This window comes from Mya arenaria, chromosome 9, assembly GCF_026914265.1.
Source record: "Mya arenaria isolate MELC-2E11 chromosome 9, ASM2691426v1".
In the NCBI taxonomy this organism is placed as follows: Eukaryota; Metazoa; Mollusca; class Bivalvia; order Myida; family Myidae; genus Mya; species Mya arenaria.
Genome location: NC_069130.1, coordinates 193,116 through 218,371, shown reverse-complemented (window position 1 = coordinate 218,371; position 25,256 = coordinate 193,116). Strand labels below are relative to the sequence as shown.

Below are 25,256 nucleotides of genomic sequence, written 5' to 3'. Positions count from 1 at the left end.
ACTGACAAAAAAGTGTTTTTTTTCGCTCGCTCGCTCCAATTTGTTTTGACAAAAATCCGAGGAACTAAACATTAATTTTGTGTGGCCTTAGTATACGGAAGAAGGGAAAATTGACATACAAGTCTTACCACAAGAGCCAAAGAACCCCTGAGAAGGCGGCATCTGGATATAGCGTGCATGACCATTAGCTATGCGACTATCGGCCTTTGCAGTTTGAAATGATGAAATACTAAACTCTCAGTGTTTGTTCAAAATAAATATTCCCTTTTGTTCAGGGACCACAGGTATTCACAGCGAAATAAAGCAAAGGAAACATGTCAATTGTTTTGTCCAATCGACAGTGAAACATAGCGCCGTCCGTTCTTACAGAAATGTTTAACACTAAAAGAATTAAATTATTTCAATGTTTTGACATATCGGAGTGTGGCGGTATTACACAGGCGTGTAAAAAAATGCAAATTGTGTTGTCTAACTCCTACCACTGGAGCAATTAAATTTCTCATGAGCCTAATGGGATGTTTTAGACACCAAATACGTTTTTTAGAAATCATTCCAAGCGTAGTTCAGTCCTTAATATGTTTATTTGATTTGAAAAAAAAACATTGCTATATACCATACAGTTTTAAAGTTACAGTCAACAGTTTTACAGGGATGTGGTAAACTTCTTCACATATTAATGGAAAGAATTATGATTATAAAAAATAAAATCATCCTTACCATCAATAATGATCGATACCAATACACGTAGTATATCAACATAAACCTTTTATAACACCAGACACAGTATATCCAAACAATCATTCTATATCAACATAAATAGAATATGTGGTCGAAGAAATAAATCAGTTATTTGGTCTGTTACTGACTCACTACGTAAAAAATCGGGGGTCTGTGAAGTTTATAGGGGGCGAGACAAAAATTTCACAGACCCCCCCACCCATTTTCAGTAGTGGGTCAGTAATAGACCAAATAACTAATATTAAACTACTTTTAATCTAGGCTGACTGAAACTAAGGCATACAGTTTTCACATATGGATTTCTTTTCATTTGATAACATTAATATAACTAAACACAATAACACCTACGTATGTATTGTTTTTTACAGAATGTTTTTTTCCTCATAAAACGCAATATTTTGGATTCATTTTACAATTACGCCTAGGTTATTTAAGCTTTATAATTTCAAACAGCTCAGCCGATATAAATTTAAGCATTTTTGAAACTCTTTGGGCTCTTCTTGGAGATTTCTTTTACCCAATGGACACCTATGGAAAATAAAATTGAAAGAGAAAGTACAAATTAATGTATGATCTTTTTAACATATTATCAATGTTATATCTTGAGAAAGATGTTTTCTTAGCATTGACATTCAAGATTGACATAAGATATACACTAAAATGTCAACATGTAACTTTATTTTTTAAGACATCAAGGGACACTCATATTTAAAATCAATACATTCATATGTATAACAATCATCATTTTGAGTGGTTAACCTTTAACTCATTACTAAAGAATACATTTAAGGACAATATTATTATTTTTTATTCTTCTTGGTATACCAATTTTTATTTCTAACATTATTTCCATTAATTATGGTAAATCTTTGTGAGTAAGAGGGCATTTTTATGATATATGAATGTACATGTAACTTTGTGGGGATATACCTATATAAGCCTTCTCTGGTTCGATATTAATCTCAGTACATTCAAAACCTATTAAAACAAAGATTATCTTGAGAACATTACAATGACATAAATATACAATTACAAAATACAAAAGTACATAAAAACACAATAACAAAACGACATGTAAAATAGATATATAATAAATTTAAGGGATAAATAACCTTAACTGGCCAGCTGAGTAGTAATTATGTTTTTGTCGAAGTATAATTTTAATATTAATGGAGAAGCAAGTCAAACGTTATAAAGCAGAGAAGGGAAACAAATGATTTTATGCATTGAGCAAAGAATGTAAATACAACTAATTTGTTAGAAAAAAATGTTTACTACTCGACAAGATTTATGTTTCTTTCTGTAACGTCATGACACTCAATCATACTTAACGGAACATACAAACCTGGCAAACATTCACACTAGCACACTACTGGTTACAAATCCATCCTGCCTGGGAAAGCATTTCTCTCGAAAAGGAAATTTATCATAATATAAGAACCTAGGTGTCCAATTAAAATAAATAAAACTACTTAAATGAAACTCCAAATAAAACAAATAGTAAGTAGATGTTGCTAAAATATTTGGAAAACACAAATAATGGCATTTACCAAAAGGAACAATGGCATTTAATTGGAGGTAGTTACTGTTTGAGCTGTGAACTGAAGATGTTGAAGTTTTCGCCCTTGCATACGAAAATGGACTGCAGGATGTGAAATGATGAATTCAATTAATTTAAATATACATTTTTTTTCTATTTTCAAGATAAATAAGAATACAAGATTTGATTGGTGTGTTTATAAAATGGGATGCTACAGATAACTCTGTATTGCAGTTTAGACCCAATTTATTCCGGCATGCACTTTAACTATTGAGATATGCTGTTAAGATATTAGGTACTTAACAACGACGTCAAAAGTCATGGTGATAAGGAAGGGATCTGTTTTCCTTTACTTTATTTGTTCTATATTACTGATGCGTTTACATCAACAGTAATTGCCCATGGAATTAATTTGCAAATTGGGTGTGTTTACTTATTTGTATTCAATGTCATTATTAAAACATTTTAATATAATCTTATTTTACTTATAAATATTCCCGTTAAGAAATCGTGAACAGGTTCAACTAATCAAGCTTTCGAACAGCCTAACAATATTTTTTGACGAACATGTTGTATGTAAGTTTCCCGAAAAATGTTTTGAGATATCTATTTCTTTCATGCTTTTCGATTAAATATGGAGTTTTATCAGTGAAATAACAACAGTAAAAATATCGATTTGCTATTTTCACTGTAAAATAAGGAGTGAACATATCAACTTTCAGAACTACTTTTAAAATCCATTGTAGTTACTTCCCTTGATCAAAACAAAACACTTCACGTTGAACCAGAAAATGTTGGCAAAAAATATTTAAAAATTTAGAAATGTTACATAAGTTTAAATAAAGATATATTTGGAAATTGACAACTTACCGTTTATTAGAAAAATGAGTATTTTCTTGATCTTGAAGCTGAATGTTCGATCATTTGCTTTCATATCAAACATATTACAAACGAAAACAACTGTTCGAACATAAATTGAATGTTATATCATCGTTAAAATGTATTTTGAACTGTTTGCCGTTGTTATACGTCATACGAACTTCTCGGAAAATTCACACAACAATTTACAGATTTATATTTTTTACCCCACCCACGCCTCAAAATTTGTTAACAAATTAGCGCGGTTCTTATTACCTGGAAATCGACCTGTCTTCAAGCGAAACAGACTGATCTCTGACAGTAAGATTACGAACATCAATGTATCATTTGACACACTATAAAACTAAGAAAAACGTTTTATGTCCAATGATTATCCGCAATGGTATTGGTAACACCTTCGACCTTACGTAATTTGGTTATGTATTCATGCCTTGCTTAAATTAAAAGTGTTTTCATAAATGCACTAATTAAACTTCATTGCTAACTGTTCATAAAATTACTGCACTTTATTACAAAACAAGTGAATAATTAACTATTAAAAAGAATATCAGAGAACTTTTTCTCAACAAACAGGAAATAGAAAATTGACAGCTACGTCATTTGCTATTTTATATATAGAATTTGCGTAAGGGAAGTCCCTAGGGTAGCGGCGTATTAACACCCTTGTCAAAAAGGGGCAATTAAAATAATAGATTAAAATAATGATAAATCTCCGAAAATAAGCATAAAAGAAACAGATTTTTTCTGTTAATTTCAGTGTAAGTTCGTAACTTAATTTCACTCTTGACCATAGAAAAACTATATTTTAAGGAGTAGCCACTCGTGAAAATATGTTATTCTATGACACTCGTGAAATAAAATACGATCTTACACTTAAATAAACAAATATCCTCTATATCACTAATACTAAAAAGTAGTATTCCATAAATACATATTGACAACATATTTCATATTTCTGTACAATAGTAGTATGTTTTTGTTTTCATGTTTTTTCTTAATAACATACTATTGGTTTGATTATTTAAAGTATTCAGTTTTCTTAATTGTCATTTAAACGAGTCCAAACCAAAAATCCCGGGCGCAAATACTGATCGTATAAACACAGTAAAGAACTACTCTATGTGAATGTTACAAATGCTAATTTAAGAAACTAAACATGTAATCGTAATGAAGTTCATTCAGCTCTTAATGTATTCTTTAGCATTTTAAATTAGTTCACTTAAGTGAAACACAAAGTTTACGTAAAAACAGCTGTGCCAAAACGGATTATATTTGGAAACAAAATGACAAATTACCTGTTTTATGGTATTTTAAGTAAACAACTAGAATGCGATACATCAAGTAAAGCGTAGGAAAGCGTAGCAAAAGTGGAATACGTTAGACATTTCCCTATCCTTTGATAAACATTGAAGGGATTTTAAATGGACTCGCTCAAAAAATATAATTTTACTAGCGACCAAGTTTTTAAAAGGTTCTTGATTAAGTTACTTGTATTAGTATATTCCATCTATAAACAACATCAGACAGAGACTTAATTTATTTTGGTTGCAACTTATTGTAACCAGCTTTATCGCGGCTCACAGTTCCATATACGATACCAGTGTATACTTATACATGTAACCAGTCTATCACTCTAGAATCTATCCGATGACGTCAGCGTTCACCTTGTAACTTCCCCTTTTCTTCTACGAGTTTCGAGAAAGTAGACCGTACATTTGTTTTCTCAAATACCTACCATGCCTACCCCCTTTACATAATAATTAAAAATATGTTTAGTTACAAAGCATGCCATGTTTATTCCCGGAAAGGCGCGGTGGCGATCTACATAAAGTCAATACTTAAACTATTAAATGCGCCTTGGCAGTTCAGTACCGCTGTTTCCAGAGTCTGTCTGTTGCTGTGTTCAGTGTACAATACGGTGCGTCTTTATAGTGGCGCTTGGAACGGTCTATAATGGTGACACTTGGACTTGATAGGGCCGACAGTTATTCAAACACCACGTCTCCCGCCAATAACATTAGCCGTTCGAGTTTAATGCCATCTTTCAAAATTAAATTCAATAAATCTGTAGTCATAACGAGTTCCTTATTGTTTACCTTATGTTTCGGTACAGCAAAAGCAGTTTCCGCGCGCACATGTTCAGTGAACGCCGGGCCTATTTTCTATACTGGCGTCCGTCGATAATAACAATTTTTGTTATTGAAATATATCTAATATCATATGCCTTCCGGTTGTTTTAAGAGATTCATCAGTGAAATACCAATGATATTTCAATGATTCAAACAGTAAAATAACCTTTCTATATATATCAATGTTCTTAAATTAAATCCCTCTCTTAATTCAAAATCAAACGTCAACGCGTACGGTGATTCAATTTCAAAACAGTGAAAAATATCGATTTGATTTTCTCACTGTTTCAAACATTGACATATCAATTTTATTTCACTGATCAATCTCGTTTAACCACTGGAAAGCATAAAACATGTAACGCTCTTACATAGAAAGAATGCTCAATATCTGCAAATTTTAAAAAGCTTAATATGTGTTATTTTCTTGCTATTATTAAACTATGTATAAAAAGTATTTATTTCATCTAACCTTCTAATGACAAAGTACAATTGATATGAGGATTGTTTTTCAGTATACATAAAATAAATGCTTTCAAAATGTGAGTCCCTATCCAATTTGAAGTAGTCTCTTTAACTTTAAAGTATTTGATTGATTTTTTGTTTAAGTCTGAGTGATACGCATAATTTATAGTTTTTTATTCAGTCGAATAAATGAATACTGGGAGTAAAAAGTATATAAATATCTCAGAGATTATTGTTTTGACTGGACCAGAACTTGACTATCTTCTGGCCTGATGCACCATGGATTTTGTAAAAAGTAACGGATCCATTCGGAGCTCAACCTCGGATGTATGCCGGTACATAAGCAGAAGAAGTTCGTAAAATTTTGAGCAAAGTGTTTTAATGCAAACATAATAAAGATGTCCTAGAGTTTAACTGCTTAATTAAATAACTACGCGATCTACTTGCATCGGATTTAAAAAGATACGATTTCTGACATTGTAAACCGTCCATATACATCCGATGTTGTTTTCGATGAAAATGGCCGAGGAGCTCCGAATGTAACGGATCAAATCTTCAAAGAGAATCGAATTTCTTAGAAGAAACGGGACAAACCTTTTTATTTTTTTGATAAATATTATAAAAAAATGAATATTTAAGTAAAAGTCGTATTAAATAAAAACAAACACATGTAAAACAAACATAAATTTTGATTAATAATCGTTCACTACTAATTTAATAATGCATTTATAAAAAATTGTTAATTACGGATAACAAGATTGTAATAGTGTATTTAATAGCTGAAAATACAAACATATTAAATGACTGGTGGGTCCTTAATGATTTACAGTGATCAACCGCCGTCTACTTAGGTAGAAATACCGTGTTTTCTGCAACTTTCGTTCAAATTGCATATGGCATTCTTCATAAGAATCACTCTTTTCGAGATTTTATCATCCTTTTCGCTAAAATAAAACAATTGTATCAATTGTAAAACTGCTGATTTGAGAGTAAGACATGTATAGATAAATCAATTGTTTGTGTAAAACATTTAAGTAAATACGGATTGCTGTCATTGGTTATGCAATAGACATGGAAGTTGTCGATCAAGAATGCGATCTATGACACCGTCGATTTTTTCAATATTCTGTTTGATGCCATTTCATTTTTAAAAGACGCATGTCACCTTTATTATGCAAACGTCAGAGAATTGGAGGCTCTGCTGAGTAAGGACGTGCACATATTTTTCTTTTTACTTACTTAAATGTGTTCAAATATTTTAATTTAGTCCCAACTCAGAACTGATAATAAAAAGAACAGTTTCTGAGCAGAACGTTTATTGTTTCGAGTGTATATACAACTGTTGGCAAGTTGCGATGTATAATGATGCACTAGTTGAATTTAATTTAACATTGAGGTCAGTTTGACCAACTTATAGAAAGACAAACGTGTAACAGAAAAGGAACATCATCTGGTGATGAATGTATCATGCGATTAAGATAAGTTTACATTCGTTGCCTACAATATTTATATGAAAAGCTACAGAAACAAGCTCAGTAGACATATGTTTAAACAGAAACCCTGTTAAATGACACAGGGTAAACGCATATACATAGACCTCTTTTGATATTTACTTTGTATTAAATTGAAACTCATGTGTGATCCTATTGTCATTTCAAATGAATGCAATGGTAAACGGCGATTAAAAAAGCATGGCATCGCTTTTAAAATAAATAAATCAAGCAAAACCACCTTGCACATATTACAAATTTCGAAGGACAGTGTATTAAGGGTTCCGGTGATAAAATATAAATGTATAAAAATAAAAGAAAAACATTTCTCCCACCTCAGATAAGTAGATCCAAAAATGTAATCATGCTAGAAATTCTAACCTTGCTCACGAGCAAAGATACCCGTATGGAACTCCTTTTTAATGGTCATCACATTGTAATTACCTCCCTTGTTAAAGACTGTCGTCTGTAGCATCATAGAAACCTTGTCTTGTGGCATATTTAGAATGCTAATTAATTATTTCTCGCTTCAAATGACTCCATAAAAATATTCAAGAATTAATGCTTCACTCTCCTCAGAACTATTTAAAGACCGATTTGACTATTAACATGATCCGAATCACTACGCTCATATCCATGAAAGCATCGAATTATCACATATCCATACGCATTTATTTTTACTTCGCACAAAAGAGTTCCAGCAAAAAATACATTTTACTTAATTTTGATTATCTGAGGTGGGATCTACCATGGCCGCTCGTGTAAGATAGTTTCATTCCAACCCTCGGTAAACCTCGTTTCCGCAAAACACCCTACGCTCGGGTCGGAATGAACCTATCTTTCACTCTTGGCCATTGAAGATACTTATTGTCATCGATGTAGAGCTGCCATGACTTTCTTTTTTATTTTCTCCCACATCAAATTAGTAGATCTAAATATTTGGCCATGCAGGAAATCCGTACATTGCCAATGGTCAAATACAAAACTATTCCTGTGCGTAAACATACATTCGAATACTTTTTTATTGTTTACTTAACTGAAGTGGGAAAAGAAGCATTTACCTTGGTCGCTGGGAAAACCATGCTTTCACAAAAAAGCTATGTCCTCTCTTAAAGACACCATTTCTAAATAGAATGACTCATATGACATTTCAGCCATATTCACAATTGAGTGTAAATAATTTGTATTAACGAAACTTTTTTTGCACACCTCATCAGCCAAGAGACATGTGTTTATCTGCGAGGGATCGAGTGGTCCCATAACGTGTGCCGCAGGCAAGAAAATGAATGTGTTAAACGCCTACTACGGAAGAACACACGGCAACTCTATCTGCTACCATTCTGCTACATCCAACCAGAATTGCAAAGCCTCTGGCTCCGAAGCCAAAATCAAGACATCTTGTCACAATCAACAGGTGAGTTATTTTAAAGCCTTATCGATATTACCTCGATGATTAATTGAGTACGCAATTAATATAGGACGTATCACTCTCTTGTGTGCAATTTGGTAGTATCTAAAATGGCAGTCTGATGGCAACTTACTCCGGACAGCCATTCAACTGCCTGGCAATTTCCTTCTCTAAATCATGTCTAATTACCATGTATTCTCTGTACTGAGTAAATTGAAGCGTTGATTTTCTTTACTTTGAACCAAAGATGTAGAATTCCATCAGCTGAATTAAGAAATTAGTAATCGTTTTGTGTTTTCCATTGCTAACTATTCTTAAGCAGATAATATTTTAATGTTATGATAATCTTTTAAGAATTGATTTAGTCTATTCCATAGTGGTTGAATTTTCGGGTAATCCCGGAAAAGATGATCCAGTGTTTCAATATGGGATTCATTTTGTCATGCGATGAAATACATAATTTACAATTAAACCTCTGTGGAGTAGTACAGGTTTGACTAGTTGTTCACATTTGTGACATAATAGTTTTCAATTGCAAATGTGTTTTATCATTCATCAGTCATGCAGCTTGACAGCAAACAACGGAGTGTTTGGAGATCCCTGCGTTGGAACGTACAAATACATTGAGATGGTGTTCACCTGTCAGAATGCATAGAACAACCGAACATATATACCAATGAAGATATGAAATAACCTCAAATAGAAGGAAAATGACAAAAGACTAGTCTCGAGGTGTTAGAAGATCAGGTGTTTTGCATCTTCTCTTCCACCTGGAGTTTATACAACAATGTCAATATAGTATTGCATTGACTCTATCACAATTTTGAAACAATAAAATAGAATTTAAAACTGTCATTATTTAAGTTTATTCCGAGACAGAAATGTTTAGTCTGCATGTGTATTTTTAATTGCTTATATACAAAGTATGGATATTTAGCCAATTGAAATCGACATCATAAGAAGTATGTGTTTACTCATTTAGAGGAGTACTGATATGTCCATGTTTTAATTTTAACTTAAAACGTGTAGCCACGTTAAGTTCTAAATGTTGTATGCTATGATTTCAAGTTCCGTATACAATTAGTCAATATGTGCCCAAGCGTAACAAACGCTTGTATGTCAGAGGATTTAGGCCCAATATTACTGAAAACAAAATTGCAACGTTCGTCGGAAATAAAGGCCCAAAATAAAAAAGGTAACAATACTTCGAAATAGACAAAGACGAACCACTGTGGTTCGAGTCAGCGTCGAAGACGACGGAAATGCCAATATGCTGATAGAAGATGCATAGTTTTGGGCCCGCGGCATAACCTGCCGTCCATGGATGTCAATTGATAGCTTTAGAAACCGTAAAGCAGACCATGATTTAAACCTAAAAGACAAAAGGTTAATTACGGACACGCGTCCGATCAGTCAGTTCAGGTCTGATCATGGGCATAGTAATTATGCAAGTCAAAGCGATTGCGATAATGACAAGGGCTATAATCCTTTTTCCGCCGTATAAGTTGACTAGGTCGACACGCTCAAAAACAGTCATACATGGTCATTCCAAAATCATTTAATTTACCCACTTGGAATGCCAAAGGAGTCATGTCCAGCGCAAGTTATTTAAGCCACTTCTTGGAAACGAATAACATTCAGGGCTTTCAGAGAACTGGCTATTCAGAGCAAATATTTCATAAGAAATGGTACAATTAATCAATTGCTCCCTGAGTAAATGTTAGAATTTAATACATATACTTGTGGCAAATTATTTCATTTCTCGATTCTACGAATTACATAGTATATGAGCTATGCATTTCCCGATCCCGACCATAGTTTTGTATCAAAAGTCACTTGATAGCTTTACATTATTGATATCCCTAGAGAAAAATTCAAATCGCATATAAAACCATATTTGAATGAAAATCTGAAAACACTTCACAGGAAGATGAATGTTGCGCGGGCAGCTTTGTTTACCAATGGACAGCCCGGCAACATCATTTTTCCGACAGCCATGTTGTGTTGCGTCTGTTGTTTTATATATGTGTGGCCTTGATCCTTGTTACGTTAAAGAGGATTTTGGTTAAATTTTAAACTACTGGACTTGTCCCTGTAAACTATATGTAATCATGTCAATTCGCAGTTGAAAAGGTTGAATGTCTCTTTCAATGATGCAGATTTTCACCCGTAAAGGTAAACCAGTCATAAAAGGCATACTATATTAAGGTTTCAATAAACAGCTGTATCCATGAAGCAAATTGGTAATATTAACTTTATTAACATAAATCAAAATAAAATAAACAAACAATAACAAGCATTAATCAAAAATGAAATAAATTTAACAAAAAATCAGACGAGATTAAAAAAGAATTCTTCAAAAATTAGGATTTTTTCACTAAATTGATGTGTGGCACTAAGAGTTCTATGAAAGGGTCCGAACTCTTCCATTTTAACGTCGTAGATACCGGAATAAAGCGTTAATCAATGATAGTTTTCGCAGAATCTAACGTTTGGTGTTTATTGAGCATTTGATATATCTAAAGGCTGTTAAAATTAGAGCGGTGCTTACAATGGACCATGTTGTGATATGCGATAATGAGTAAATCATGAACGTCGTTCAAATATATACTAACTGCTGGAGTGATTTGGTGTCGTCAATATTATGCATAAATTGTTTAAACAGAACCTTATTGAACACGCTTGTGGTTGAAAAGTATCATAAAAATGCATCTAAACATTTTTGCTGCATACTTTGTATTCAATGATTATTTAAAAATGTATATACAGTTCGTAACATTCCAAGCTCTTTATCTGGCATCCGCATTATTCACCAGATTCACCAAATATTATTATAATAGTCTGCACAAAAATGCCAAGCTTCGATTTCACCACAGGTATGAGTACAGCTTGTATTTATCAGATAAGTACAATTTGCAAGACATTTATCATGTTTGTTCGCACCAAACCTAGCAATTCTCGTCGATCTTATAAAAATAGTTAACATATTCTTAGATCAAACTTGTGAGGAGTATATTTGGATTAGTAATTATGTTTCTTAAGTTACATGGATATTGAATGACGAGTATCACCTTGATTCGTCATGATACATACGTAATAATGATTATATGACAATGTTTTGAGCTTCACCTTTACGCGAAGATATTGAGCATCGATTCCCCATCACTAGTCATGAAGACAAACTGTTATTGCGCTCATATTATGTTCTTCGTAAAAAGGCATACTAATGTCTGAACGCCGTATGCTTGAGTCTTTGTTTGGCATATTTCTTTCTTGCCTTTTTATTCCAGAAAGTCTAGAAAGTTGTAAAAATAGATCCAATAAGCTTACAAATATTCCGACTTTTTCAAGTATTACGTTCAATTAATTTGAGTAGTTACATACTAGTTCCAGATTAAGCGTTGACTCGTATCATCGGTCAATCACAATGTAGTTTACATTCTTAGTCAGTAAGTAGATATTAAGTAAACTTTCGTTTATTTTTAAACGAAGGTTCGCTCGATGCGCACGAGCCAGCCTGCCTTGTTTATCAATAAGATAACTATATAAGATTTCTATAACTTAGTAGCATCACGGACATATACATGTCCGTGTTACTATTTTGTCACTTAGGATATCTAACTGCGGATCCTTAATCGAAGTTATTATTAAAATGTCCGTACATCCAAATTTCAAGACGGAATTCGATTGGTCATACTGATTGCAAATTGGGAAGTGAATTTTGAGGTGCATCTCTATTTTAGGGTATGAAAATAAAGTTGTGCCTCTGTATTTCAATATTCAACATTAAATGTAAAGGTATTCATATATGTTAGGTTGACTACTAGTGCAATCATTGTTTTTGTTTCGTATGGAAAAAAATAAGTTTGTCTCTGTCTATACAGTACGGCAAAACGAACACAATTATACTCTACTGATTTGAATTATTTATTTCAATTATAAACAGAACATGTTTAACCAATTTAACATTATGGTTGGAAGATGGATTGCATGAAAGTACCCTGACATGTTGCATAATAAAGGTATTTTCTTAACTCCTGTTTAAGGCAATACGAACAAAACAATTTAATTTTTTTCTAAACATTCACTTATAACAAATCATAGAAATGCATAAATTGAATAATGAATGCGGGTGCGAATTAAAGCCAATAGCCCCCCCCCCACCCGAGAATTATTAGATCAGGAGAATATACATAAAAAACACACGTTATGTTAAATACCATTTTTTATATCTCGTGGCAATTCTGTCGTCGTCTTCATAGAAGGCAAAGTGACATTTTTATTGGTATATCAGTTTTAGCATTGTTTATATCATGATGACTCACTGATACAACACATTGTTTACATATATCATCATCCAGCTGTTTTATGCCTGCACACATGAGAACTTCACTTCAATGTATTTGTACGTTCCACGGCAAGGATCTCCATACACTCCATTATTTGCCGCCAAGTAGCATCGCTGTTGATAGAAACAAACGTATTAACGATGTAATGTTTGAAAGGTTGTACTACAAATCTATCACCAGTTTAAAAAAAGTCAATCTTGTTTTACTCCGCACAAGTTTGTGACTATATTATGTCGTTTATCCTATAACAAAACCTTAGTGCAACGTCATGATGACCCACGTTTTGCGAACTGTATTGTTAATTTTATATCCTTAATAGGATGTGAACAAAATTTAAATCGCTCACATCCATGTTCGATTTTGTAAAATTCAGTTTTATCAAATTCTGAATGCGTGGGAATGTGGACGTGTTGAGGTGGAAAATATGGCAGCCCCTAACCGGAGTTAGTTACTACCTGAATGCGTATTTGAAAATGATCCGTCTCAGGTTAATGACAGCCCGGGGCTAGTTACAACCAGAAGCAAATTTGAGAATATTTCATTTCAGGTAAATGCCTATCCGGGGTTTTTGACCACCAGAGAGCTTACTTGAGAATGAATCGTCATAGTTAACTGGCTGTCCGGAGTTTGCTTCTATCAACCTGCCCGCTTTGGTTACTTTCAAAGATATGGTTTTAAACAAATATACATGTACCTGTTCATTGTGGCAAGCATTCTTGATTTTGTTGAAGGAGCCAGATGCGCGGCAATTCTGGTCGGAAGTGACGGCATGGGGACAGATACTTCCATTGTGTGTTCTTCCGTAGTAAGCGTTATAAACTGCTATCTTCTGGCCAGGAGGACACTGGATGTAACCTTTCGAACCCTCGCATAAAATCGCATCTTCCGAAACTAATGTGGTAAGCAAAAAATATTTGTTATTTTTTATTTATACTAGCTCAAATGTGAAGACAGACGAAAGCTGATATAGATCAATCTGCACACGCTTAAAATTAGAATCCAGTATTGGTTAATTTTAAAGGTCATAAAAGGTATCCTTGATGAAAATCGAACACGTAACCGTGTACAATGTAAAATGTATAAAGGAACTTACATGATTTGCATACAAATATAAAACTAATGTCAAATCGATTTAAGGCAAGATATGAGCTTAGATTCATAAACGTGTATATTAAATGGCAACGAGCGTACGATAATAGTTCCCTCATCATACGTTCATCATCATTTTATCGGTTAAACGTTTGTCGCTATATAAGTAGGGCAAACCGACGTCAGTGTTAAAACATATAACACTAGTGCATTATAATACATCGCGTATTGTGTGTATTACACTCGAAACATAGATCTTTCTGCCCTGTTCTGTTCTGTTTTTGTTTTGTTTTGTTATGTTTTGTTCTGCGTTTTTATCAGTCACATACGGTATTTTGTAATTAAATCTCGAACACATTATAGTAAGCTTGCATAATAAAGGTGTCATGCAGATATATTAAGACAGAAGTGGCAATGATTATCAACTCGAGTTTAGCCTTTGTGATTAATAACATACTTGCACATTGCAAAAAATGTAAATACAGCAATTAGTATTCACATGAAACTGAGGTCAAAGTAAACTAGGCAACACTAAGAATGATTAATAAAGCATACATTAGATCACGTTAAAAATGAATGCATAATATATTACTGCGTTTAAATGTGACCAACAAGCAAATTAAATATCAAATAAAATTTATTTATGCGTTAAAACATACCTGAGCTCACAGCTAGAACTGCACATACGGCAAACAGAAATACAGCAACTGTGTACATTTTTTAACTTTTAAAAAAAATGTTTTCTACTACTTGAAATCGTCTTGTGTTGTTTGGATTAGTTGAAAGCCTTCTTATATTTATAGTGGCAAACCCGGACACTTCTGCGTTAGTGTTTATTTATATGCTTAAAAACACTTCTAAGAATAAACATTTGTTATCTTTCCGCTAACGTTAAAGAGACTCATTCACGTTTTACAGGCTCTGATATTGTGAAAACATTCCTTTTGTGTGTATTCTGAAATAAGTCCTTGAAACAATGGTAAATTGTCATTGGAAGTTTAAGGAACATACAGACCGTTCGTACATACTAGAATAAGCATACGAGCATTCTTCTTTTTCCCAAAATAATACATATTTAGCAGTTTGAAATTTGTCTGATATGCAGCCTCATTTGATTAAACGTCTGTTAAATTAAGTATGTGTCTGTTGCTGTTTAATATTCGAATACAATAATGTAATCGACTTAATTAAGACAACTTTTATAAACTTGAGTGCCGGTATTCTTATAATTTGTAAGCGAGTAACTTTAACATCGCTATACGTTAACATCAATTTGCTTGATTTCAAGCGGATCTTTCTGTTCGCTTTACTTATTAAAATAACACCTTGCAAAACATGTCATATTTTATTTGACAAATTGAATCAATTTAATTTGTGGTTAGGCTTATTTAAATTTAGTTGTTCCACGATATCATCTGTAGATAAAACCAAAAATACTTCTGAAGTATAAATGTTTATTACACTAAAATGCTGTCTTGAGTGCAGTTTATTTATACAGAAAATTCATACGTAGTAGCTTAATACCGCGTGTTTGTTATAAAAAGTACGTACCGTATAACAGTATCAGCCAAAACTATTCAGGTGTTTGTTTCCGAAATTACTGTTAACACAACATATAGGTTAGGTAGTTCGGAGTTTATTTGATTGTGTTATTATTGTTGTTTAGTTCAGTTGTATCTAAATATCATCGTCTGCTTCAAACCGCACATTGGTCTTGATAAACACGAATTTTGTCGTTATATAAATAAAAATTGAGGCGTCATTAAGAAGCACGAATCTACCAAAAAGATACCGTTTAAAGAATTTAACAACACATGACTGATTTCGGTCGGGATAGGTCAGGAAAGAAACGATTATAAAAAAAACTTTGTCAGATAGGTCAGGAGAAGGTCGAAATAAAATAAGTCAGATGTCAGTGAATGACATAAAGGTCGAGGCAGGTCGGAAAACGGTAAGAGCACAAAAGTCATAGGGTAATGACTATCACTAGAGTCGTGAACTTGTGAAGCCTGAAACAAACAGCAAGTTTTGCTGCGCCTTTTTTAAAAATTAAAAAGGTAACAGTATTATTTTGCAAAATAAGCTAAGCTTCGTTTCGAAGGGGGATGAGGCATAATTACGATGCAGTTTTATATTTAGAAATACGTCGAGGTATGATTACGCCTGCTTATTTAGTAGCGTGGGTTCTTACTTAGATTTCACTGGCAATACCCCAAAATGTATTTTTATATTGTTAGTATTTGTTGTCATGTTGCGATGTGCCTGTTGATTGATATACGTTTGGCCTTGATTCTTGTTATTTCAAGAGAAATTTGGTTAAATTGTAAACTACTGGGCTGGTCCCTGTAGATTCAATTGTGCTTTTATGTGTAATCATGTAATTACGCAGTTGAAATTGTCAATGTCACCATCGCATTCGTAGATGCAGATTTCATCTGCAAATTACACTAGGAATAAAGGGCTACTGTATTTAGGTTTCAATAAACAGCTGTGTTCATGAAGCAAATTCGTTATACTTAAATTTCAACTCAATCAAAATAAAATAAACAACACATGTTCCAAATCATAAATGCAAATGAATACAATTAACAGCAAATCAGTCGAGATTAAATAAATATTCGTCAAATATTTGTTATTTCTCACTACATTGATGTTTGTAACTAAGAAATTGTATGAAAGTGTCCGAAGACTTTCATATGAAGTTCGTAGATACCTGAATAAAAGGTGAATTAAGGAAAACTGTCGACGAACCTAACGTTTGGGTTTATTCACAGCATTTCTAAAACTTAAGCCGTTTAAATAGGAAAGGTTTATATAATGCATCACGGTGTGATATGCGGTAATGAGTACTTATGCACTTCGTTGAAATATACCCACTGCTGAAATAATAACTTTTATTCACAAACTGTTTAAACGGAGCATATTACAAGCTTGTGGTTGAAACAACTCATTAGACTGCATTAAAATATTTTGAACTGTATCCTTTGTACACAATGTTAATTTGAAAAAACGTAAATGCATTTGGTACCATTCAAAGCTTTTTATCTGGCATACGCATTATACACCGGATTCACCAAATATATGATAACAGTTTGCACCAAACTGATAAGCTCTGATTGCACCAAAGGTATCAGTATACTTGATAATATTTCAGATTAGTACAGTTTGCACAACAAACTATTATTTTGGCTTGCATTATACCTTATACTTTTCATCAATCTTATAAGAACATTAAACACTGTTGTTATCATCTTGGATTTTCATGATACCTACGTTTGATGGTTATATGACCTTATTTCGACTTTTACCCGAAGTCAACAAAACATATTTCGGAATGATGATGACGACAAACTGTTATTGTCCGGTTAGCGCAGTGGTTAGCGCACTCGCTTCTCACCATGGCGACCCGTGTTCGATTCCCGGCCTGGGCGCATGTGAGCTTGGTTAATGATCACCAAGCCAGACAAGTGGGTTTTCTCCGGGTACTCCGGTTTGCCTCACAACACAAGACCACACTCTCGCGCAACATCGTGCCAACGAGAGTGACTTAGTAAAAGCAATCATAGCTTTCTTCACAATCGTTGTAAAATATATAATGTTTTAACTAAACTGTTATTGTCCTCATTTTATCTTCTTCGCAAAAAAAAGGAATAATTTTGACTGTCTGCTGGAGTCGTTGTCTGCATATTTTGTTCCTCTCGTCTATTTTTAGACTTCCACATAGGTCGTTGAAGCACCCTGTAGCGGGCAATACATATGGCGAAACTAAGGCGTGGTCAGTTCACCCTAGTTCCATTTAACAACCGCTAATTATGCTTCATTATCATCTCAATCTGATGCCCGAGTACCATCGCAGGATGGTGTGAAAAACTATGAAAAACTCATTTTTTCAAACTATATACAGAACATGTTCAACAAGTTTATCATTGTTGTTCGAATATTTATTTCATACAAGTGCTCTGACATATAGATTAGTTAGAAGTGTTGTCTTAAATCCTATTTTATTTTCAGTTTGAAAACAATATATATATCTAGACATTTACGTGAAAGAATATCATGTAGAAACATAAAATGAATTAGTTTTAAATGTTTAGCCAATTTAACAAGATAGAAATATCAGAACTCATCCAGGTGAAAAGACATATAAACACGTACTTAATATGCTTAAATTCGTATTCAATTTGATATTAATCAATACGTTCTACAGGAATAAAGTTACTATGCCAACAAAAATAACTTATACTTTTAATAAACTTAAGTAAACAACACTTAAATTGTCACTGGTAATAAATTCTACTTTTTTCCGCATGTACGTTGATGTATAAATTGATGGTAGTGAACAACACATGATTCTCGTATATCTCGTGGCAAGCCTGCTGTCGTCTTCATAGAAGGCATATATACTTTTTTCACATTAGAGTCTCAAGCCGTTGCTTTCTAATCCAAACTTTACCACAGAACCTCTTGCCCTGATTATTTACGCAAACATTCATAAACGGGCCTCTAGCCCTGGCTATCTAAGCCAAGTTTCACAAAAGAGTCTCTAGCCCTAGCTTTTTTAACCAAATTTAACAAAAGGGACTCTTGCCCCTGCTATCAGTTAAAGCCAAATATAAAAAAGACCTCTAGCAATGTTAAATTAAAGTGACACTCTTATTCAATTCTATACATCACATGTAAAACAAATATAGATTTTGGGTGGTGAACCTTTAACTACTTACTAAATAATGCATGTATGGAAATTATTTAAATAATACTGATAACAAGATTGTAACCGTGTATTTAATAGCTGAAAACGCAAACATATTAAATGATTGGTGAATGCTTAAAGATTTACTGTGATCTTCTATAGTCTTATAAGGTAGTAAAACCACGTTTGTTGTAACTTCCTTTCAAATTTAACCCTGAAACCTTCGTAAGAACCATTGTTTTCGACATTTATTCATCATTTTTTGTATATTAAAACAATTGTTTTAATTGTGGTTAATCTTATTTCGGAGTAAGAATGCATCCTTAAGAAAGGTATCTCAAAGAACATCTATCTATAACTATATAGGTCACATATCCACCAAAAGGTCATCTAGCTCTGGCTATTCTTACAAGAAAACACCTAGGCCAGCTAAGCCACTATCAATAAAAGCAATTGTTCCAAGCTATCGTTCAACTAAATATCAGCAGAGTGCCCTTTAACCTGGCTTGTAGTAAATAACTATTATCGAAATATCTATAACTGAAATCAAAATTGTCGATTTGTACTAAAAATGTTTCGATTTAACACTCTTAATTGAAATTCAAATTCGAAACTGGTAACACTCTAGCATTTTAGTGCATTAAATTAATACATAATTCATTATCAAGTCATTAAATTTACATTTCAAACATTTCTATCACTATGTTTTCTAAACACCAATCATAAATCTTAATTCAAAGTCACTGAAAACCTTGAAATGTATCTTTCACATAACTGTCTTAGATAATTGTACATTTCCACTTCTCATGACTTTGCAATAGTCTTTAAGACATACTTTGGGGTACATTTAGTAGCCCTGCCAAAAACGAAATGAATGTCAACCAAACCGTTGGGCATCTAAACCCAAGTCAAGTAATTTCTACTTAAACAAATCACATATAGATGTGCAACACATTTATTTACATAACGAATTGAAATTTATACACGATTGCACGGATCTAGATTTGTTTTCTGAAAAATCATTATAAATTTCTTTTTTTAAATACACATTTCTCCACAAATATTCAGGACATGAACAGGTCCATCAAACTACCACTATAGTTCCATCTCTAAGACATCAGTCATTGACTTTTCAATGAAATAACATACAAAGACTGTACAATAGCTAATATAAGAACGTCGTAACAAAAGGACATCAATAATAAAAAACAACAACATGCAAATGTAATTAATAAAACGTAATATCTATTATGTTTCCCGAAGAATAGTTATAGGATTCTTTTTGTTCACGGGTTTAACTATTCTCCTAATACAGTCCGAAATACGTTTTAAGCAGGCATTTCTACATGGATTTCTTCCCTTTGCAAAAGTATGTGCCCAATTAAAACTATAAACTACATATTTTAATTTTGATTCGCTAATTTTATTTGCTTGAGTAGCTGCCACTTAATACAAATCTACTACATCGGTTAAGCTGGGGCACTATTCGATGTTAATTTTGACACCATACTCCGAATTCGTAGAAAGCTAAATAATAGTAACGGACAGTAGAACTTTCGCTGCCGGAAGAAGCCTCTTATTTAACTTCTGAGACCATTTTCTACAAATCCGAATATGCTGTTCACAAAACTAAAAACTTTTTCAAATAATGTCAAATAACCGTTTACACAACTGTTTTTACACCATTTGAAATATTATCAAGGGAAACAACATGCACTTCTACAATGTAACAAATTTGAGTTGTCATCTCACATCACAATGCAACCTCACTACCATGATACTTATACTAAATGTATTTGAACGAAATATTGTTGACGTTTTTCATATACATCAATGTTGTCACTTCCTTTTGAATTCCCGAAATGAAGCATGTTTACCAAACAGTAATGGGGAAAAGTGACTGAATGGTCAATGAAAAACTTTCAACGCCCCCTTTACTTTTCAAAATGCCAAATGATTCCAAACCTTATGCCATTAGGATATTACAATATGATTTTGTTTTAAACTGGTTTTAATTTTAACTGATTAAAATATGTTTTGTCTGAAAAACGCTAATACTTATCATATTCACTATCTAGACTTTGGCTTGGGCTGCTAGACCGAGGCTGTCACTGCTGCCATTGATTTTTCCTTGACCACTCTAATCTGCCATCAGGATGTTGGAACTATGCGACGTATCCGCTGGCGAAGTGCTCTTTAGCGTCACAATTGAAGCAAAGGACTGGCCCAAACTGAACGAAATGAACTTACGCCATGAGTCCGCAACCTCTACCTCTCCAAAAGCTCCGAAATGAAAGGGAATGCTCAACAGGGCCAAAGTTAGCCATTGAACCAGGCTGCTTTTGAGCTTTCTCAGTTTTGGCGGTGGCATTTCCTTCCGATTAACTGATACGCTTATCGTCTTCAGAATCACTGGCAACATCATCCGGTTCATATTCAGCTCTGGTGTTTCACCCGGCGTCAGAGATAACGGCAATCCTAATAATTTATTTTTTATGCTCAAGATTAGATTTTGCTTGCTTTAAATAATTGTGAGCTCACTCAGCATATATAAACGTTACTTCAGTTAATCAAATTTGTCTTGAATTTCGTTTACTAACGAATCTTTTACATTTTTGTCTTCATTTTCTGTCAAAATTGACTTGTTTTGTCACCAAATTGAAATCCTCGAGAGACGAAATATCAACAGTCCTACAGTATTTACTACAAACTCACGAAATATACTACTTCTATTATAAAACTTAGTACAATAAAACAATGATAACTTAAAATATTTTTTATAAATAATCCTATAGCCTGTATAAATCGAAACTTGATAATCCCTATATATATATTTTTTATCACTAAACGCACTTTTACAAGGATGTTTAAGGAATGTATTATGATGTGAATATTCATTTTTTGTTGTTATTGTAAGGCTGCAGATCCGCTACAGAATTTAGGTTCCTGTCCCCAATATGTATTTAATTATTAGCCAATATAGATAAACTGTCTTTTGACGAATTCGTTTTGCGATTTCTATCCAGGAACATATGAATCGTTCAAAGTCCACAAAGTTGCCTAATGTTGCTACTACCCGTGGCTTTTTTGACTCTGTTATTGCCGTTTTTATATATTGCTTTAAGCTATTGATCTGGATCATTATAAGCAAGAAACTGTCATGAGGCTTGAGCTAGTATTAAACCAATAAAATGGAAAGTATGGCAGTGCGGGCAATATCAGTTGTAACGACCGGTCCGGTCTTTTGAATATAAAAAACTCTAAGATGATGGAACTGTTGCGTGCAGCCTTTTAAAAATATTCTTACGCAAATATTAGCAAGCGCACAAATTTGTACACATGAAAAATAGTTGATGGTGCATTAATGCTGCATTGGATGCAGATGCATATGATTTTGAAAAACGTTATGACAGTAGATGCAATGGAAAAATAAGTAAGAGTTTGCATAGCGATTTACAGCCACTCGACAACATTCAATTTCATTTTTTGTATATTTCAATCCGATAGTTGTTCATTTTTAAAGTGGATAAATGTATAAATACCATATTTCTGTTTCAGTAAATTCTTGAAACTAAACAAGATTTTATAGCTGCGACAGTTTAATCCAACATTATAAGAAGTACAGCAAATTACAAGTCTCTTTCGAATTCTTCAGAAAGAAATGTTCTTAATTAAAACTGTTGCAAGAGTATTTTTAGCCCCTTATGCAGGGTATATGGCTAAGTGGAAAAGATTAGTGGATGAAAAAGTAACAAAACATGTGCTCAAGAAATTTCTGAACTGGATTAATAAACTAAATGACTTATAAGCAGTTGAAATACCACATTGTTTGAGAAGTGAAAAATGTGAAAATAAAATGAAACACACGAGTGTTCATACATTTGTACATGCCTGATTACAAGCATATGGATCAGTTGTCCACTCTATACGTGACTATCAGAACGAAGAAATATGTGTGAAGTTTTGCTGCAAAACGCCATATGTTTCCCATTGAATCCACAAGTGTTCCAAGACTTGAGCTGCATGCTGCTGTTCAAGGTCTTACAAATGATCTCCAAAGCGCTTGAAATAGATATTAAAACAGTGACATGTTGGTCGGATAGTTGCAATGTGCTGTATTTGATAAACAAAAACTAAAGCAGACTCTTCAAGACGTATTTTGCAAATAGATTTGAAGAATTTTTTTAAACTACAGGTCTAAGCCAGTGGAGATACGTGCCCACAAAAGAAGACCACGCCGAATATGTATCACGCGGATTACCTGTCGCTCCACTGGCTGTAGCAAATGTTTTGTGGATAGGACCAAACGTTTTGAAAGAAACGGAAGATGACTTACCAGTAAACAAGACAGAAGTAAATGTCTTGATATAAATGTAGCCAAAAAAGAAATCGGAAAAGCTACGCGAATAGGCATTTAACCTACAATGTGTCGGATGAAAATGAATGGCGAGTAAAATCTCAAAGGTTCTAGTTCAAACAGATTATCGAGTTTATGATGTTTTTCAAGTCGAAGTATATAATCGGTCACGAAGGTGTTGGTCACTCGAAAGGATCAGAGATACCTTCCCAGGTGTTGATGTACGTACCGTTAGAGTACGCGTAGGAAAATCAGCGTTGAAGAGATCGGTTAATCGACTGTGTTTAATTGAACCACCACTGTTTAAAGCAGCAGTGTCATTGATGTACATGTACGTGTTTCTATATGTATTTAATCAAAGTGTTCATTTCAATATTTCCGAGAAATATGGTTTACACTGTGCGTAAAGAGGCATACTAATCCTCTGTGTAGCCAGTTGAATGTTAAGAACATTTAAGGTGTCTACACAAGGTGTGTTTTAAGCGGCATGAGAATTACCATGTGTAGTCAGCCTTAAATTAATTAAAGTTTATTAACTGTTCTATATTTACCAGAACGATAGTCGATAAGAAGAGAAAAGGACTGTTGAACACCAAGGAATCAGTAAAGTTGGCAGTTATGGAAGCTTTTTTTAAAACGATTGTTTTATTAAGACCAGTAAGCTCCCTTCTTATCCCTTGTTGGCCGTGCTTTCTTTCACTGCAGGCTTTGATCGGGTTGGCTTGCGCGTTTCGAGACACGTAATGGCGCAGGAGCTGTGAGTCGTTCAGCTACATGTTGACAGGTCCACTTGAAATAATGTTTTTTGCCCCACGAACTGGTGGTTAAATCCCGTGAATAACCCCACATCCCGGGGATCTCAGGTAAGAGCAATTTCCTGATATATTTTGAGGGAAGACAAAACCACCGCAATCACCCAGCATTGTGAGGACACTTGTTCTGGCTTCCATAACTGTAATGTTGATATTTATTTTTTTGATGTTTACAACACGTCCAAAATGGTAATATATAATGTGTTCGCTGAAGTTCTTTAGCTACGAGGGCTGAAAGGTAAAAACACAGCCCTTTTCCCTGGTATATCCCCAAGGGGGCCGTGGTAACAATTGAATGGTGCATTATATAAGAGAGGAAATCAAAATTGAGCATGCAAGATTGTTTTATCAATGGCGATGGTTTATCACAATGTCATGTACTTACACTGAGAGTGGCTCCAAGATTTTTCTATGCACATAGGTAAACAATCATCTTATTCACAGATGCTGTGCACATATCCATACATTTGGCTTCATTTAGAATGAAACTTCATAAATAAGTATGCGCATATTTGATATTTTTTATCTCCATTTTGCAAAATTGAAATCACATGATTTTTTCAAACGAACTTGTATTGCTTGAAAATTAACTTGTCAAATTAAAAATGCTTCCCACGGTAAGATGAAAAAAAATCCGTTTGATGGTGGTAATCATTCAATGGCGGCTTTATTGATAAATTTCCTCAATAAAACACTATGAAATTCATATCATCAGCATCCGGAAGTAGTGATAACATACATGTCTGAATCATTCGGCCGCTCTGATCAGACGAAATTTTGAGGTCAGTAAGTAGACTGGTACCCTGATTTATTTTTCCTAAAAAATATAAAGTTATACAGGTACGCGGCATATGGTTTTTAGTTAACATTAATAATATTTGAACAATAAATACCAAAAATCATGTTGTATTTAAAAAATTGCTAAGTGCCATGCGATGATTAGTTAAAAAAAGCTTTGTATCGAAAAGAAAATATCACGGAAACATGCAAATTATGTCGAAAAAAAGATCAGGGACCGACTTCGGAATACCAACATTGTATACAAAGGATAACACTACATTTTAAACCAACTTTCCTGGTTGTTGTCTACTTAGACCGCACGCTTTATTCGCTTTTAATACGTATAAATTCACAAGACATTTCGAATGCGCGACGGGCACCACGGTTAGCTGATACTAATTTCTTTTCGGATAAAAGAAAAAGAGGGTACCAGTATATCAATACAGAGCATTGAACGGAAAAATTTCGATGCGTACTTTCCCAATATGTTCATATTCTTATTGCATATAATCTGACCGTATGCAAGAACATTC

At 33.6% G+C, this 25,256-nt stretch overlaps 2 protein-coding genes across 3 annotated transcripts in view; one reads left to right on the top strand and one right to left on the bottom strand.

The window, feature by feature from the left end:
- LOC128245662 (L-rhamnose-binding lectin ELEL-1-like) overlaps positions 1 to 9,515 on the top strand; it is a 53,189-nt gene extending 43,674 nt beyond the window's left edge. Inside the window, exons 2-3 of the mRNA XM_052963875.1 lie at positions 8,456 to 8,652; positions 9,206 to 9,515. Of these exons, the coding sequence (XP_052819835.1) occupies positions 8,456 to 8,652; positions 9,206 to 9,301 (293 nt within the window). The 3' untranslated portion in view covers positions 9,302 to 9,515. The remainder of the gene's footprint in view (positions 1 to 8,455; positions 8,653 to 9,205) is intronic.
- Positions 9,516 to 12,557: 3,042 nt separating this feature from the next.
- Positions 12,558 to 14,893, bottom strand: LOC128203616 (L-rhamnose-binding lectin ELEL-1-like). Of its 2 annotated transcripts, none has more exons than XM_052905106.1 (3): positions 14,744 to 14,893; positions 13,690 to 13,886; positions 12,558 to 13,108 (listed from the first exon to the last, which is right to left on the bottom strand). In XM_052905106.1, exons 1-3 carry the CDS (start codon positions 14,799 to 14,801, stop codon positions 13,013 to 13,015), a joined length of 351 nt encoding a protein of 116 aa, XP_052761066.1. In that variant the 5' UTR covers positions 14,802 to 14,893; the 3' UTR covers positions 12,558 to 13,012. The 2 variants fall into 2 exon arrangements, with proteins under 2 accessions (XP_052761066.1, XP_052761065.1); XM_052905105.1 differs by lacking the exon at positions 14,744 to 14,893 and adding an exon at positions 14,089 to 14,193.
- Positions 14,894 to 25,256: the final 10,363 nt, after the last annotated feature.

Bases quoted from the DNA above. Each gene is read 5' to 3' on its own strand.
- LOC128203616 (XM_052905105.1), bottom strand. From the start codon at position 14,155: ATGAATCTAAGCTCATATCTTGCCTTAAATCGATTTGACATTAGTTTT. The intron at 13,887-14,088 runs GTAAGTTCCTTT...TTACCACATTAG, and splicing joins TATATTTGTATGCAAATCAT to TTTCGGAAGATGCGATTTTA. The intron at 13,109-13,689 runs GTACATGTATAT...TTCTATCAACAG, and splicing joins ATGCTTGCCACAATGAACAG to CGATGCTACTTGGCGGCAAA.